This window comes from Aquarana catesbeiana, linkage group LG11 (genome assembly GCF_042186555.1).
Source record: "Aquarana catesbeiana isolate 2022-GZ linkage group LG11, ASM4218655v1, whole genome shotgun sequence".
Classification (NCBI taxonomy): Eukaryota; Metazoa; Chordata; class Amphibia; order Anura; family Ranidae; genus Aquarana; species Aquarana catesbeiana.
The window spans coordinates 255,346,897-255,361,210 of NC_133334.1; the positions used below are offsets into that span (position 1 = coordinate 255,346,897).

Consider the following 14,314-nt stretch of genomic DNA (forward strand, 5'->3'; position numbering starts at 1 on the left):
CACTGCCTTACAAAAACAAAACATTCTTACATTCTCTCTGAAGTCGTCCATCTGCACAAAGATTCAGGAGACAAATTATAAGATTTTAACTTGGTGGTATTATACACCTGAGTTGTTACATAGATTTTTCCCCAATACTTCGGATAAGTGCTGGAGGTGCCAAACAGACAAAGGGACACTCCTTCATGTCTTCTGGACCTGCCCATCACTACAGCGTTTCTGGATAACAATTGAGAAAATCATTCAGAAATTTACAGATCACATAATCCAGAAGGACCCCGGGTTCTTTCTGCTTCATGCCATTACAATCCCGGCGCGGTCATACAAAAAGTCAATGATTAGACATTTGCTCAATGTCGCAAAGTCGTGTATCCCAGCTACATGGAAGCAAACTACGCCTCTCACAGTGTGGTTGCGCAAAGTAGAGGAAATTAAATCACTTGAAGATCTGGTACTCACGGCCCAACACAAACAAGACAAACATTCCAAAATGTGGTCACTATGGAATATGTTCATCTTTTCTGACGAAGGTCAGACCTTACTGGGTTCTTAAGGATCGCGCTACGGTGGACCAACTATGAGGTGCTCTTCTTGACATGTCCATTGCGCTTATGTTGAACAAATATTCACCCCCCGCTTTTTTTTTCTTTTCCACCCCCCTATCTTTTCACCCCCCTTTTTTTTCTTTAACTATTGGTCTTATTTTCAGTTGTAGGGAGGCCAACCCTTCCCTCCTATTTTGTTAAGGTCTTCGAATAGTCGGTTGTATCGATAGTAAGGACTGTGGTCTGTGTGGGACATATGAAAAATGTTTTATATGATGAGCTACCACGTCCCTTTCTCTTGTTTGCCCTAGGATATGTTACTCTTCCTGGAGACTAAATGCGAATCTTTGGTGAAGACCTCTATATTTGTTAAATTGTCAAATTTGACCATTGTTGTACTTCTTTGTACTACTTTTCTTTGTAACTTCAATAAAGAAAATGTTATATTTGAAAAAAAAAACTATTGTCCTTGCTACAAGCTAATAAATGGGATAAAATCCTAGGAACAAAGAACACGGAGGAAAAATGGGTGTACTTTAAAGCGGAGCTCCACCTATTTAAAATTTACAGAAAGTGTAGCTGCTGACTTTTAATAATCAGACACTCACCTGTCCCACTGTCCAGCGATGCGGGCGCATGAAGCCTCGCCCCTCTTCCCCCCCTCCTCTGACTTCACAGCCAGGTGCACACTGCGCGTGCTGTGAATGGCTGGGCAATCTTCTGGGACCTGTGACGTGTCCCAGAAGATTGCAGGGAGGAGGGGGGGAGAGGTGAACTTCCTTTCGGCGCTGCAGAGCCAGGGGAGGAAGTGGGAACTGGGTGCCTGTAAAAACAGGGTACCTGTTCCTCCCCCAAAAAAATTACATGCCAAATGTGGCATGTCAGGGGGTCACCAGCACTTAAAGCGGAAGTTCCATTTTTGGGTGGAACTTTGCTTTAAGAGCATATTAAATAAGGGTATAAGGGAAATACATTTAAAAGAGCTAATAAAAGTCCTGGGTGGCTTAACGCCAATGTAAAAATGCATATAAAAGCAAAATAGAAGGGTTTCGAAAAATATAAGGCTGAGGGTTCATCATCAGCATTCCAAGTTTACAAAGTATGCAATAAGAAATGTAAGGGTGCAATCAGGGAGGCTGAGATAGAACATGAAAGACACATAGCGGAGGAGAGTAAAAAAAATCCCAAGAACTTCTTTAAGTATATAAATAGTAAAAGAGGGAGGTAAGATCATATTGGCCCCATAAAAAATAATGAAGGGAATCTGGCTACAAAGGATGGAGAGATGGCGAAGGTATTGAATTCATTATTTTCCTCAGTCTTCGCGAGGGAAACGGGGACTTCAGTAACCAAAACTGCAAGGTTTATCCTCATGACACGTCACAGGAAGCACCCTCATGGCTAACAGGGGATATAATTAGGAATAGACTTGAAAAACGTCACCGGGACCAGATGGCTTGTACCTGAGGGTCCTTAAGGAACTCAGTCAAGTAATTGCCAGACCATTGTTCCTAATTTTTACGAACAGTCTACTGACTGGAATGGTACCAGCTGATTGAAGAAAAGCCAATATGGAACCAATATGTTCTGGGACCAAACGACCTGGAGGATGGGATAAGCAGCTCAATCTCAGTATTTGCGGACGATACTAAGCTAAGCAGGGCAATAATTTCTCCGCAGGATGTGGAAACCTTGCAAGAAGATCTGAACAAATGAATGGGGTGGGCAACTACATGGCAAATGAGGTTTAATGTAGAAAAATGTAAAATGACGCATATGGGTGGCAAAAATATGAATGCATTCTACTCATTAGGGGGAGAACCTCTGGGGGAATCTAGGATGGAAAAGGACCTGGGGGTCCTAGTAGATAATAGGCTCAGCAATGGCATGCAATGCAAGCCTGCTGCAAGCAAAGCCAACAGAATATTGGCATGCATTAGAAAGGGGATTAACTCCAGAGATAAAACGATAATTCCCCCGCTCTACAGGAACTCTGGTCCGGCCGCACCTGGAGTATGCCGTCCAGTTCTGGGCACCAGTCCTCAGGAAGGATGTGCTGGAACTGGAGAGAGTCCAGAGAAGGGCAACAAAGCTAATAAAGGGACTGGAGGACCTTAGTTATGAGGAAAGATTATTAGCATTGAACTTATTCTCTCTGGGGAAGAGACGCTTGAGAGGGGATATGATTTCAATGTACAAATACCGTACTGGGGACCCCACAATAGGAATAAAACTTTTCCGCAAAAGGGAAATTTTAAAAGACACATGGCCATTCACTAAAGAAGAGAAGCGGTTTAACCTTAAACTGCGTAGAGGGTTCTTTACTGTAAGAGCAGTAAGGATGAGGAATTTTCTTTCATAAGCAGTGGTTTCAGCAGGGAGCATAGACAATTAAAAAAACTATTAGATAAGCACCTGAAACGACCATAGCATACAGGGATATACAATGTAATACTGACATAAAAGCACACACATAGGCTGGGCTTGTGTCTTTTTTCAACTTCACCAACTATGTAACTATGTATCATCTCCTATGAAATTGTAGATTTAATATTGTGAGGAATTTGCTGGTAGGATTGTGGATGGTGTATATGTGTCACCTAGGTGTCTCACAAACACTTGGTGAGGGGCTCCAGAGTTTATGACTGCCATGGAGAAAACAAAATGTAACAAGTTCTGTTCTGGGTCCTGGAGCCCAAGGACTTTGTAGAGCTTTGAGTGGGATAAAACCTCCATTCCGAAGTCCACATCTTACCTGTAACCAGTTCTCATTATTAGCCTCAGCTGTGACCTGACTGATGTTCAGAGCTCTCTCTCTTCTTTATACTGTATATGTGATCTGACTGATGATCAGAGTTCTCTCTCCCCCTTATACAGGGCATGTCCCAAAAGTTCAAGGTCTGACATGGAAGAAGTGACCACACTCTTGCAGATGTTCAGCACTTAAAAAGGCACATGTGCACTATACGGTTTTAATGCACTCCTTGCAGACAGTTGTCCCCCCCCCCCCCCCATGGTCGAGTTGAAAATGCACAAAGTGGAAGATGAAGGCTTGGAGTGTTCCATTAGAGGACAAAGTGATGGTGACAGTCTTCTGGCTGTACACCCTCGGATTCCAAGAAGCAGTGGCGTAACTAGAACCTTCAGGGCCCTGGTGCAAGAAACCATGGAGGGCCCCCTGACCTCCAGCCAGGGCCCTACCCACTGATCCCGGGGGCAGCAGGATCTGGATAGGAGGGGGAACAAATCCCCTCCATTTTCCTCCTGCAGCCACCTAATGCCTATCAGAAGGAGAAGAGGAGAAGCAGACTTTTAGTGGCTGCAGGAGAAAAATAGAGGGTTTTTTTCCTCTAAATGCTCCCCCATCCAGGTGTTCAGGGGCAACATGTGCGCTATTGCAATTGTGACCCCTGTAGCTACGCCCCTGGGATGAGTGGCAGTGGTGGTGATGGGGGAGGGATAGGATCAGTGGCATCGGTGGTGGGGGATGGGATGAGTGGCAGTGATGAGGGAGAGATGGGATGGGTGGCAGCGGTGGGGGGGATGGGATCAGTGGCAGCAGCGGTGGTTGGGTGGGGATGGGATCAGTAGTAGCGGTGGTGGTGGGGGGATGGGATGAGTGGCATCGGTGAGGGGGGATGGGATCAGTGGCAAAGGTTGTGGTTGGGGGTGTGGGATCAGTGGTGGGGGGGTTAAATGGGATGAGTGGCAGAGGTGGTGGGGGGGAATGGGATCAGTGGCAAGGGTGATGGTTGGAGGGAGATGGGATGGGATGAGTGGCAGCGGTGGGGGACATTGGATGAAATGAGTGGCAGTGGTGGTGGGAGGATGGGATCCGTGGCGAGGGTGGTGGTTGGGGGGGTGGGATGGGATGAGTGGTGGTGAGGGGAATGGTATCAGTGGCAAGGATGGTGGTTGAGGGATGGGATCAGTGGCAGTAGTGGTCATGGTGGGGTGGATCAGTGGCAGCAGTAGTTGTGGTGGTGGTGTTGGGGGTATCAGTGGTGGTGTGGGGGGGGGGAATCAGTGGCAGTAGTGGTGGTGTGGGGGGTATCATTGGCAGTAGTGGTGGTGTGGGGGATTAACAGTGGCAGTAGTGGTGGTGTGGGGGGTATCATTGGCAGAAGTGGTGGTGTGGGGGATTAACAGTGGCAGTAGTGGTGGTGTGGGGGGTATCATTGGCAGTAGTGGTGGTGTGGGGGATTAACGGTGGCAGTAGTGGTGGTGTGGGGGGTATCATTGGCAGTAGTGGTAGTGTGGGGGATTAACAGTGGCAGTAGTGGTGGTGTGGGGGGTTATCAGTGGCAGTAGTGGTGATGTGGGGGGTATCATTGGCAGTAGTTATGGTGTGGGGGGTTATCAGTGGCAGTAGTGAATGACTATCTCCCGGGCGGCGGCGGCCCCCCTACAGTGGCGGAACTCAAGGGCCCAGTCGCAAATGCGACTGGTGCGACCCTGATAATTCCGCCACTGCCAAGAAGACTGTCGCCATCCCTGTGCCCGCTGATGGAACGCTCTAAGCCTTCTTCCACAACTTTCTCCATTTTCAGCTCGACTATGGGGGGTGCCAACTTTTGGAAGTAGCACATTAAAACCGTATCATGTGCTCCATTCTCAGAGATGATTATCTGGAAGAGTGGCTTGGTGCGCTGATACAGTTTCATGTACTGTAGATGTGATCTGATTGATGATCAGAGATCTCTCTCTCCTTTATATATGTGATCTGACTGATGATTGGGGCTCCCTCGCCTCTCTATTTCCCTTATATACTGTATGTGATCTGACTAATGATCAGGGATCTCTCTCTCCATTATATACACTATATTGTCAAAAGTATTGTGATACCTGCCTTTACACGCACATGAACTTTAACGGCATCCCAGTCTTAGTCTGTAGGGTTCAATATGGAGTTGGCCCACCCTTTGCAGCTATTACAGTTTCAACTCTTCTGAGAAAGCTGCCCACAAGGTTTAGGAGTGTCTCTATGGGAATGTTTGACCATTCTTCCAGAAGCGCATTTGTGAGGACAGGCAATGATGTTGGACGAGAAGGTCTGGCTTGCAGTCTCTGCTTTAATTCATCCCAAAGGTGTTCTATTGGGTTGAGGTCAGAACTCTCTGCATGCCAGTCAAGTTCCTCCACCCCAAACTCGCTCATCCATGTCTTTATGGACCTTGTTTTGTGCACTGGTGCACAGTCATGTTGGAACAGAAAGGGGCCATCCCCAAACTGTTCCCACAAAGTTGAGAGCATGAAATTGTCCAAAATGTCTTGTCTGCTAACGCCTTAAGGCTTAACCACTTGCCGACTGGACCATAGTCGAAAGACGGCTGCAGCGCGGTCGGCTAGTTCTGGGTGGACGTCCAATGGACGTCCTCCTAGAATCCTGCTCTCGCGCGCCCCCTGGGGCACGCACCTGAAAACTTCCGTGACTGCTGGGTCCAGAGGACCCGGTGCATCACGGATCACGGTAAGCGGCCGATGATCGCGGCCGTTTACCATGTGATCGCTCCGTCAAATGACGGAGCGATCACATGTAAACAAACTGGCATCATGTCATGATGCCGGTTCCTCCCTCCCCTCTGTGTACCGATCGGTACAATGCGAGGAGAGGGGGAGGGGGAGGGATCGGATGGCAGCACCGCTGTGGGCTGCATGTGTAGTGCCCATAGCGCTGCTTAGTGACAATTGCAGTCACATCCATCCACCCCTCCATGCTCAGCCATCCCTGCAATATACCCTGCAATATACTCTGCAATATACCCAGCAATACTCTGCAATATACCCAGCAATACTCTGCAATATACCCTGCAATATACCCTGCAATATACCTTGCAATATACCCTGCAATATACCCAGCAATACTCTGCAATATACCCTGCAATTCTCTGCAATATACCTTGCAATTCTCTGCAATCTACCCTGCAATACCCCGCAATACTCTGCAATACTCTGAAATACCCCGCAATACTCTGCAATACCCCGCAATACCCTGCAATACCCCGCAATACCCTGCAATACCCCACAATACCCTGCACTACTCTGCAATACCCTGCAATACTCTGCACTACCCTGCAATACTCTGCAATACCCTGCAATACCCTGCAATACCCTGCACTACTCTGTAATACCCCGCAATACTCCGCAATACTCTGCAATACTCCGCAATACCCTGTTCCCACAAAGTTGAGAGCATGAAATTGTCCAAAATGTCTTGTCTGCTAACGCCTTAAGGCTTAACCACTTGCCGACTGGGCCATAGCCGAAAGACGGCTGCAGCGCAGTCGGCTAGTTCTGGGTGGACGTCCATGGACGTCCTCCTAAAATCCTGCTCTCGCGCGGCCCCTGGGGCGCGCACCTGAGAACTTCCGTGACCGCTGGGTCCAGAGGACCCGGTGCATCACAGATCACGGTAAGCTGATCGCGGCTGTTTGCCATGTGATCGCTCCGTCAAATGACGGAGTGATCACATGTAAACAAACCGGCATCATGTCATGACGCCGGTTCCTCCCTCCCCTCTGTGTACCGATTGGTACAGTGCGAGGAGAGGGGGAGGGATCGGATGGCAGCACCGCTGTGGGCTGCATGTGTAGTGCCCATAGCACTGCTTAGTGACAATTGCAGTCACATCCATCCATACCTCCATGCTCAGACATCCCTGCAATATACCCTGCAATATACTCTGCAATATACCCTGCAATACTCTGCAATATACCCAGCAATACTCTGCAATATACCCAGCAATACTCTGCAATATACTCTGCAATACTCTGCAATATACTCTGCAATACTCTGCAATATACTCTGCAATATACCCTGCAATACTCTTCAATATACCCAGCAATACTCTGCAATATACTCTGCAATATACCCTGCAATACTCTGCAATATACCCTGCAATTCTCTGCAATATACCCTGCAATTCTCTGCAATCTACCCTGCAATACCCCGCAATACTCTGCAATACCCCGCAATACTCTTCAATACCCCGCAATACCCTGCAATACCCTGCAATACCCTGCACTACTCTGCACTATCCTGCAATACTCTGCACTATCCTGCAATACTCTGCACTACCCTGCAATACCCTGCACTACTCTGCAATACCCCGCAATACCCTGCAATACTCTGCACTACTCTGTAATACCCCGCAATACTCCGCAATACCCTGCAATACCCTGCAATACCCTGCAATACTCTGCAATACTCCGCAATACCCCGCAATACTCCGCAATACCCCGCAATTTTTAACCAGTTCCCGCCCACCGTCATATGATGTCCTTTTTTTTTGCTGCCGGGATATCTGAATGATGGAAGCAGCTACAGGCATCATTCAGATATCAGCTTTTTCAGCCGGCGATGCCCTACACCATAAGAATAATCATAGCGGCTGTTCCACTGCTTGATCGTTCTTATGGGAGGTGAGAGGGGACGCCCCCCCTTCCCGCCACCCTCCGGTGCTTCTACCGACTCACCGCTACGATCAAAGCCAGGATCGTTTTTTTTTTTGTTTTTTTTTTTAATTTCAGGCTTCCCAGCCTAGAGGTGAGATGCGGGGTCTTATTGACCCCATATCTCATTGTAAGGAGGACCTGTCAAGCCATATTCCTATTACAAGGGATGTTTACATTTCTTGTAATAGGAATAAAAGTGATCAAAAAAATTTTTTTGGGGGAAAAAAGTGTCAAACTAAAATAAATAAAGTAAAATGAACAATAAAAAAAAAAAAAAAAAATTTTAAAGCACCCCTGTCCGTGTGCTCGCATGCAGAAGGGAATGCATACATAAGTCCCACCCACATATGAAAACGGTGTTCAAACCACACATGTGAGGTATCACTGCGAACGTTGGAGCGAGAGCAATAATTTTGTCCCCAGACCTCCTCTGTAACTCAAAACATGTAACCAGTAAAAAATTTTAAATCGTCACCTATGGAGATTTTTAAGTAGCGAAGTTTGGCACCATTCCACGAGCGTGTGCAATTTTGAAGGGTGACATGTTAGTTATCTATTTACTCGGCGTAACTTCATATTTCACATTATGCAAAAACATTGGGCTAACTTTACTGTTTTGTTTTTTTTTAAAGCACAAAACAGTTTTTTTTCCAAAAAAAACGCGTTTGAAAAATTGCTGCGCAAATACCGTGCGAGATAAAAAGTTGCAACAACCGCCATTGTATTCTCTAGGGTCTTTGCTAAAAAAAATATATATATAATGTTTTGGGGTTCTATGTAATTTTCTAGCAAATAAATGATGATTTTTACATGTAGGAGAGAAATGTCAGAATTGGCCTGGGTGCTCCAGAACGCCTGAAGGTGCTCCCCTGCATGTTGGGCCTCTGTATGTGGCCACGCTGTGTAAAAGTCTCACACATGTGGTATCGCCATACTTGGGAGTAATAGTAGAATGTGTTTTGGGGTGTAATTTGTGGTATGCATATGCTGTGTGTGAGAAATAACCTTCTAATATGACAATTTTGTGAGAAAAAAAAAAGAAAAAAAAAATCTTGATTTTGCAAAGAATTGTGGGAAAAAATGACAATTTCAAAAAAACTCACCATGCATCATCAAATACCTTGGAATGTCTTCTTTCCAAAAAGGGGTCATTTGGGGGGTATTTGTACTTTTCTGGCATGTTAGGGTCTCAAGAAATTGGATAGGCCGTCAGTACTTCAGGTGTGATCAATTTTCAGATATTGGCACCATAGCTTTTGGACTCTCTAACATTTACAAAGACCAAATAATATACACCAAGTTGTACTTATTTTTACCAAAGATATGTAGCAGTATAAATTTTGGCCAAAATTTACGAAGAAAAATTACTAATTTGCTAAATTTTATAACAGAAACAAAGAAAAATTCATTTTTTTACCAAATTTTCAGTCTTTTTTCTTTTGTAGCGCAAAAAATAAAAAACCCAATGGTGATTAAATACCACCAAAAGAAAGCTCTATTTGTGTGAAAAAAAAGACAAAAATTTCATATGGGTACAGTGTTGTATGACTGAGTAATTGTCATTCAAAATGTGAGAGCACCGAAAGCTGAAAATTGGCCTGGTTAGGAAGGGGGTTTAAGTGCCCAGTGGTCAAGTGGTTAATGTACACGGGACATTTTTACAACCTCTCCTGAACGATTTAACTTGACAGATAGTAACCCACGTTTAAAACGTCTGTTTTGCCAAGTTTACATGCCGCGTTTTGCCACGTTTGCGTTTAGAAGCGTTTGAAAAATAGTCAAAAATGAAAAACGCCTGTAAACAAAACGCAGCTAAATGCGAGTTACCACGTGTAGCTGCGTTTAGAAGCGTTTGGCGCTTGAAATGCCTCTAAACTCAGCGTCTGAACACTTTTTTTGCTTTCCAAAAAAAGGCCTCTAAACTCAACTGCCTAGAAACGACTCTAAATGACCCTGTGTACATGTACTGATAAGATAACATAGAGGAGAGTTCAGGAGCAGTTGAAAAAAATGCCCAACTGCTCCTAAACATCCATTTAGCAGCAGCATTGTACATGAGGCCTTAGAGTTACCTTCACTGGGACTAAGGGGCCAAGCCCAACCCCTGAAAAACAACCCCACACCACAATCCCCCCTCCACCAAATGATTTGGATCAGTGAACAAAGCAAGGTCCATAAAGACATGAATGAGTGAGTTTGGTGTGGAGGAACTCGACTGGCCTGCACAGAGTCCTGACCTCAATCCGATAGAACACCTTTGGGATGAATTAGAGCGGAGACTGCGAGCCAGGCCTTCTCATCTAACATCCGTGCCTGACCTCACAAATGTGCTTCTGGAAGAATGGTCAATTATTCCCATAGACACACTCCTAAACCTTGCGGACAGCCTTCCCAGAAGAGTTAAAGCTGTTATAGCTGCAAAGGGTGGGCCAACTCAATATTGGAACCTACGGACGAAGACTGGGATGCCATTAAAGTTCATGTGCGTTTAAAGGCAGACATCCTAATACTTTTGGTAATATAGTGTATGTTATCTGACTGATGATCAGGGATATCTCTGTCCTTTATTTGTTATCTGACTGATGATCAGGGATCTCTTTCTCCTTTATATATGTAAACCGAAGGACTCATTTTCTGCTCTGAGAGCTTTGCTGCTGGTTGAAAAGTTTGAATCCTGAAAGAACACTAAAAAGGCACCAGAGCTGTTTATTTTGGGTAACCCATTGCGAGACACCCTGTTAGTCAGGAACTAACCATGAGTTTTAGTTAGTAGCTCAATTTTGGGCTTGTTGTACCAATGAAAGTGCAGAATAATGCCGCTTGGACTGTTCCTAGGTGTCCCTGTCTTGGGTATGATTTACTGCAAAATAAAGTCTAATTATTGCACATTTTTAATGTTCTCTGTCTCTATGAACGTGCAGAGTTGTGTGACAGCTCACAGTTCATAACTTGCCCTTTATCCTGTGCTCTTCTTGCAGTTATCAGGATTTGAATTCTCCAAGACGGAGAGTTCCATGAGACGCAATCCTGACAAGAAACCGAAGGAGGTGGAGCTGGCGTACTACGCTCCAGAGGTGCTGACCAGTGCGGAGTATGATGAGCGCAGCGAGATCTTCAGGTTGGTGCCAGACAGATATTTTCTGGGTCTAAGTGAAAACTTGCACGGCAACTACATTGAGGTTTTAGTTGTTGTGATTGCAATCACATCTGTGATCAATATATTGATTATTGTTATGCATATGACCATCATAAGTAAAACCTCGGGCCCTCGGCCAAGTGCTGGCAGCCAGAGACAGGTGCTGGATAGCAAAGTAGCCATCTCCTAGCTGTAGTGTCAGGTGGCTGTGTGCCAAGGTGGAGCAGGGAGCACCCAGTCTAGTGTTACAGAATACCGAAGAAGGTGTGTATTACATGTAATTTGTCCCATCGGTAATTGAAAACTGTAAAAACAAAAGTGATACTTTAAAGCGGGATTCCGGCCAGCTAAAAAAATTTTTTAACGTCAGCAGCTACAAACACTGTAGCTGCTGACTTTAAATAAGTAGACTTACCTGTCCCGTATGCCCGCGATGTCAGCCGCCCGAGGCCGAACCGTCCCTCGGCTCTCGGGTCCCGGCACCGCCATCCTAGGTAAGGGAAACAGGTAGTGGAGCCTTACGGCTTCACTGCCAGTTTCCTACGGCGCAGCGTTCTGTGAATGGCCCCGTGGTCTTCTGGGAACACACACAGTTCCTAGAAGACAACGGGGCCCCTCACCGAGGAGAAGAACACGCCGCGGAATAGGAAGAGGCAGATTAGAAAGCCTGCCTAGCAACAAGGGTTTAGGTAAGTATAAAAAAAAAAATTTTTTCCAAATTTTTTTTTTTTTTTTAGGAATTTTGGTGGCATTTTTTTTTTCCAGGGTGGCCCTCCACTTTAACTACTCCCATCCAACCACAACTGAAATGTTAGGTGAACCAGTCTTTTAATTGAACCCAGTACATAGCTAAATGGTACTTGGAGTTTGATTGCCTAATATCATACATGGAAAGATGCTGGAGAAGGAATGCATGTTAAAAATAATATTTTTTCTTTTGTTTATTGGAGGACATAGCTCTACTTTGGATGATCACCTACTGGGAAATGCTTTCTCCCTCTGCACTGGAAAATAGTAATGACAGACACAGGCCTACAGTACATGACTGGGATGGAGTACTGGGACTTAAGTCCACTGAGGGTTCTCGAAGACTGAAGGAGTTTCTGCTTCCCATCAACATGCTGGAACTCCAAGTGATCAGATAGACTCTTCACTGGACACACCCACTGAGGGTGTCACCCTGTGGAGGTGCAGTTATACAACACCATGGCAGTGGCAAATATAAACCATGTCAGGGATAATAAAGAGTGCAGCAGCAGCACTGGAAGTGGCTTACATCCTGAACTGGACAGAGAGTCATGTACCAGCTCTGTCTACAGTACACATACTAGGGGTAGAAAACTGACAAGTAGACCATCTCAGTTGGAAATAGAAGTGTGCGGTTCGTTTTGTTCCGAATCAAAATTAGTACAAATTTTTCCCTATTCGAGATTCAGATGTATCTAAATTTCAGCATTACAACAGTAATGAATTTAAACGAATCCAAAAGAACAAAACAAAGTACGTCCAAAATTCAAATCGAATTAGGAAACAAGAATAGAATAAAATAGAATAGAAAATAGAATAAAATAGACAATAAATGAATAGAAATGCATAGAATAAAAAAAAGAATATAATAGAAAACAATTATAGAATAGAATAAAATATAACTGTCGTCCACAATTTAAATTTCAAATAGATTAGAATAGAATTTAAAAAATAATAGAATAGAACAGAAGGGAAAAGCACAAAATAGAATAGAAAAAAACTGAATAGAAAATAAATAGAAACGAAAGAATATAACAGCTTTCTTCAATTCGAATAGAATAGAAAATAAAAGGATTGAAAACAATATAATGTATATAACTGTCTTCCAAAATTCAAATAGAATCAATGTAAATTTGAGTAGAGTAGGAAAGAATAGAATAGAAAAAAAATAAAAGAATAAAATAAAATATAACCGTCTTCCAAACTTTAAATTTCGAATAGAATAAATTAAAATAGTGCAGAAAAGAACATATTAAAAAAGAACAGAATAGAAAAAAATAGAATACAAAACAAATCGACTAGAAAAAAATAGGAAGAATATAACCATTTTCTGAAATTCAAACAGAATAGATTAGAACAGAATAGAAAAGAACAGAATAGAAAAGCATAGAAAATAAAAGAATAGAACAAACAATAGAATGAATATAACAGTCTTCCAAAATTTGAATAGAATAAATTTGAATAGAATAGAAAAGAATAAAATAAGAAGCAGAATAGGAAATAAAAGAATAGAATAGAAAAAAAATAAAACAGAACAGAACAAAAAGAATATAGCCGTCTTCCAAAATTCGTATAGAATAAATTTGAATTTGAACTAAACAAATTATTTAAATAACGAATCCAAATGAAACAATTTTTCTGTTTTGCACATGTCTAGTTGGAAAGGTCTGGATCAGGGAGAGAGGGCCCTCATCTGGAAGTCCTCCAACAAATTTGCCAGCAAAGGGAACCCAGATGTTCATCTTCTGGTGTTCTCCAACCTGAGTTGTAAGATGCCTCCAGTGCTGCCGTCACACTCTTGGTCCTCCTCAGCAATGGGAAACCCCAGGTGTCAATTTTTTTGGTGTTCTCCAAACCAGGTTGTGAGATATTACCAGCGCTGCGGTCACGCTCTTGGTCAACCTCCAATATTTTATTTACATCACTGCCATTGCCTTGTCTGAGAGTAAACTTCCATGAAGTGGGTCCTGCGAAGTCTATCTGATGGCTCCAAGTCAGCACATTTATGGGAAGCAAAAACTCCTTCAGATTCCAGAGATCCTGTACCTCTTCTCCCGTGCAGACTCTGTAATTATTTTTTAGTGCAGAAGTAGAAACGACTTTGCAGTAGGTGATGATCTAAAGAAAATCCGTGTCCTCCAACAAAAGCAGAGCAAAGTTTTATGGCACAGCAAAAATGTGGGAAACACTAGCAAAGCAATTACTCTGGTTATCTTTATATAATTGCACCTTAGAAGTCATATTAATTCACTGGTATCTCTTTCAGTCTCGGTGTGGTGATCTATGAGATAGTTACCGGCTCCCTCCCACTCCAGGGTAAGTCCTGCGCTGTACAGTATGGTGATGGCTCCATGTCTTCTATTTGATCGTAATGAACCACTGACACTGACCAAACGAGATTTGTCACACCAATGGTGGAAAGTCATATTTAC

General features: G+C 43.9%; 1 protein-coding gene across 2 annotated transcripts in view; it reads left to right on the top strand.

The window, feature by feature from the left end:
- LOC141112687 (mixed lineage kinase domain-like protein) overlaps nt 1–14,314 on the top strand; it is a 74,423-nt gene that overhangs the window by 53,712 nt on the left and 6,397 nt on the right. For both annotated transcript variants that reach the window (XM_073605692.1, XM_073605691.1), the window contains 2 exons: nt 10,978–11,117; nt 14,149–14,198. In XM_073605692.1, the coding sequence (XP_073461793.1) occupies nt 10,978–11,117; nt 14,149–14,198 (190 nt within the window). The remainder of the gene's footprint in view (nt 1–10,977; nt 11,118–14,148; nt 14,199–14,314) is intronic.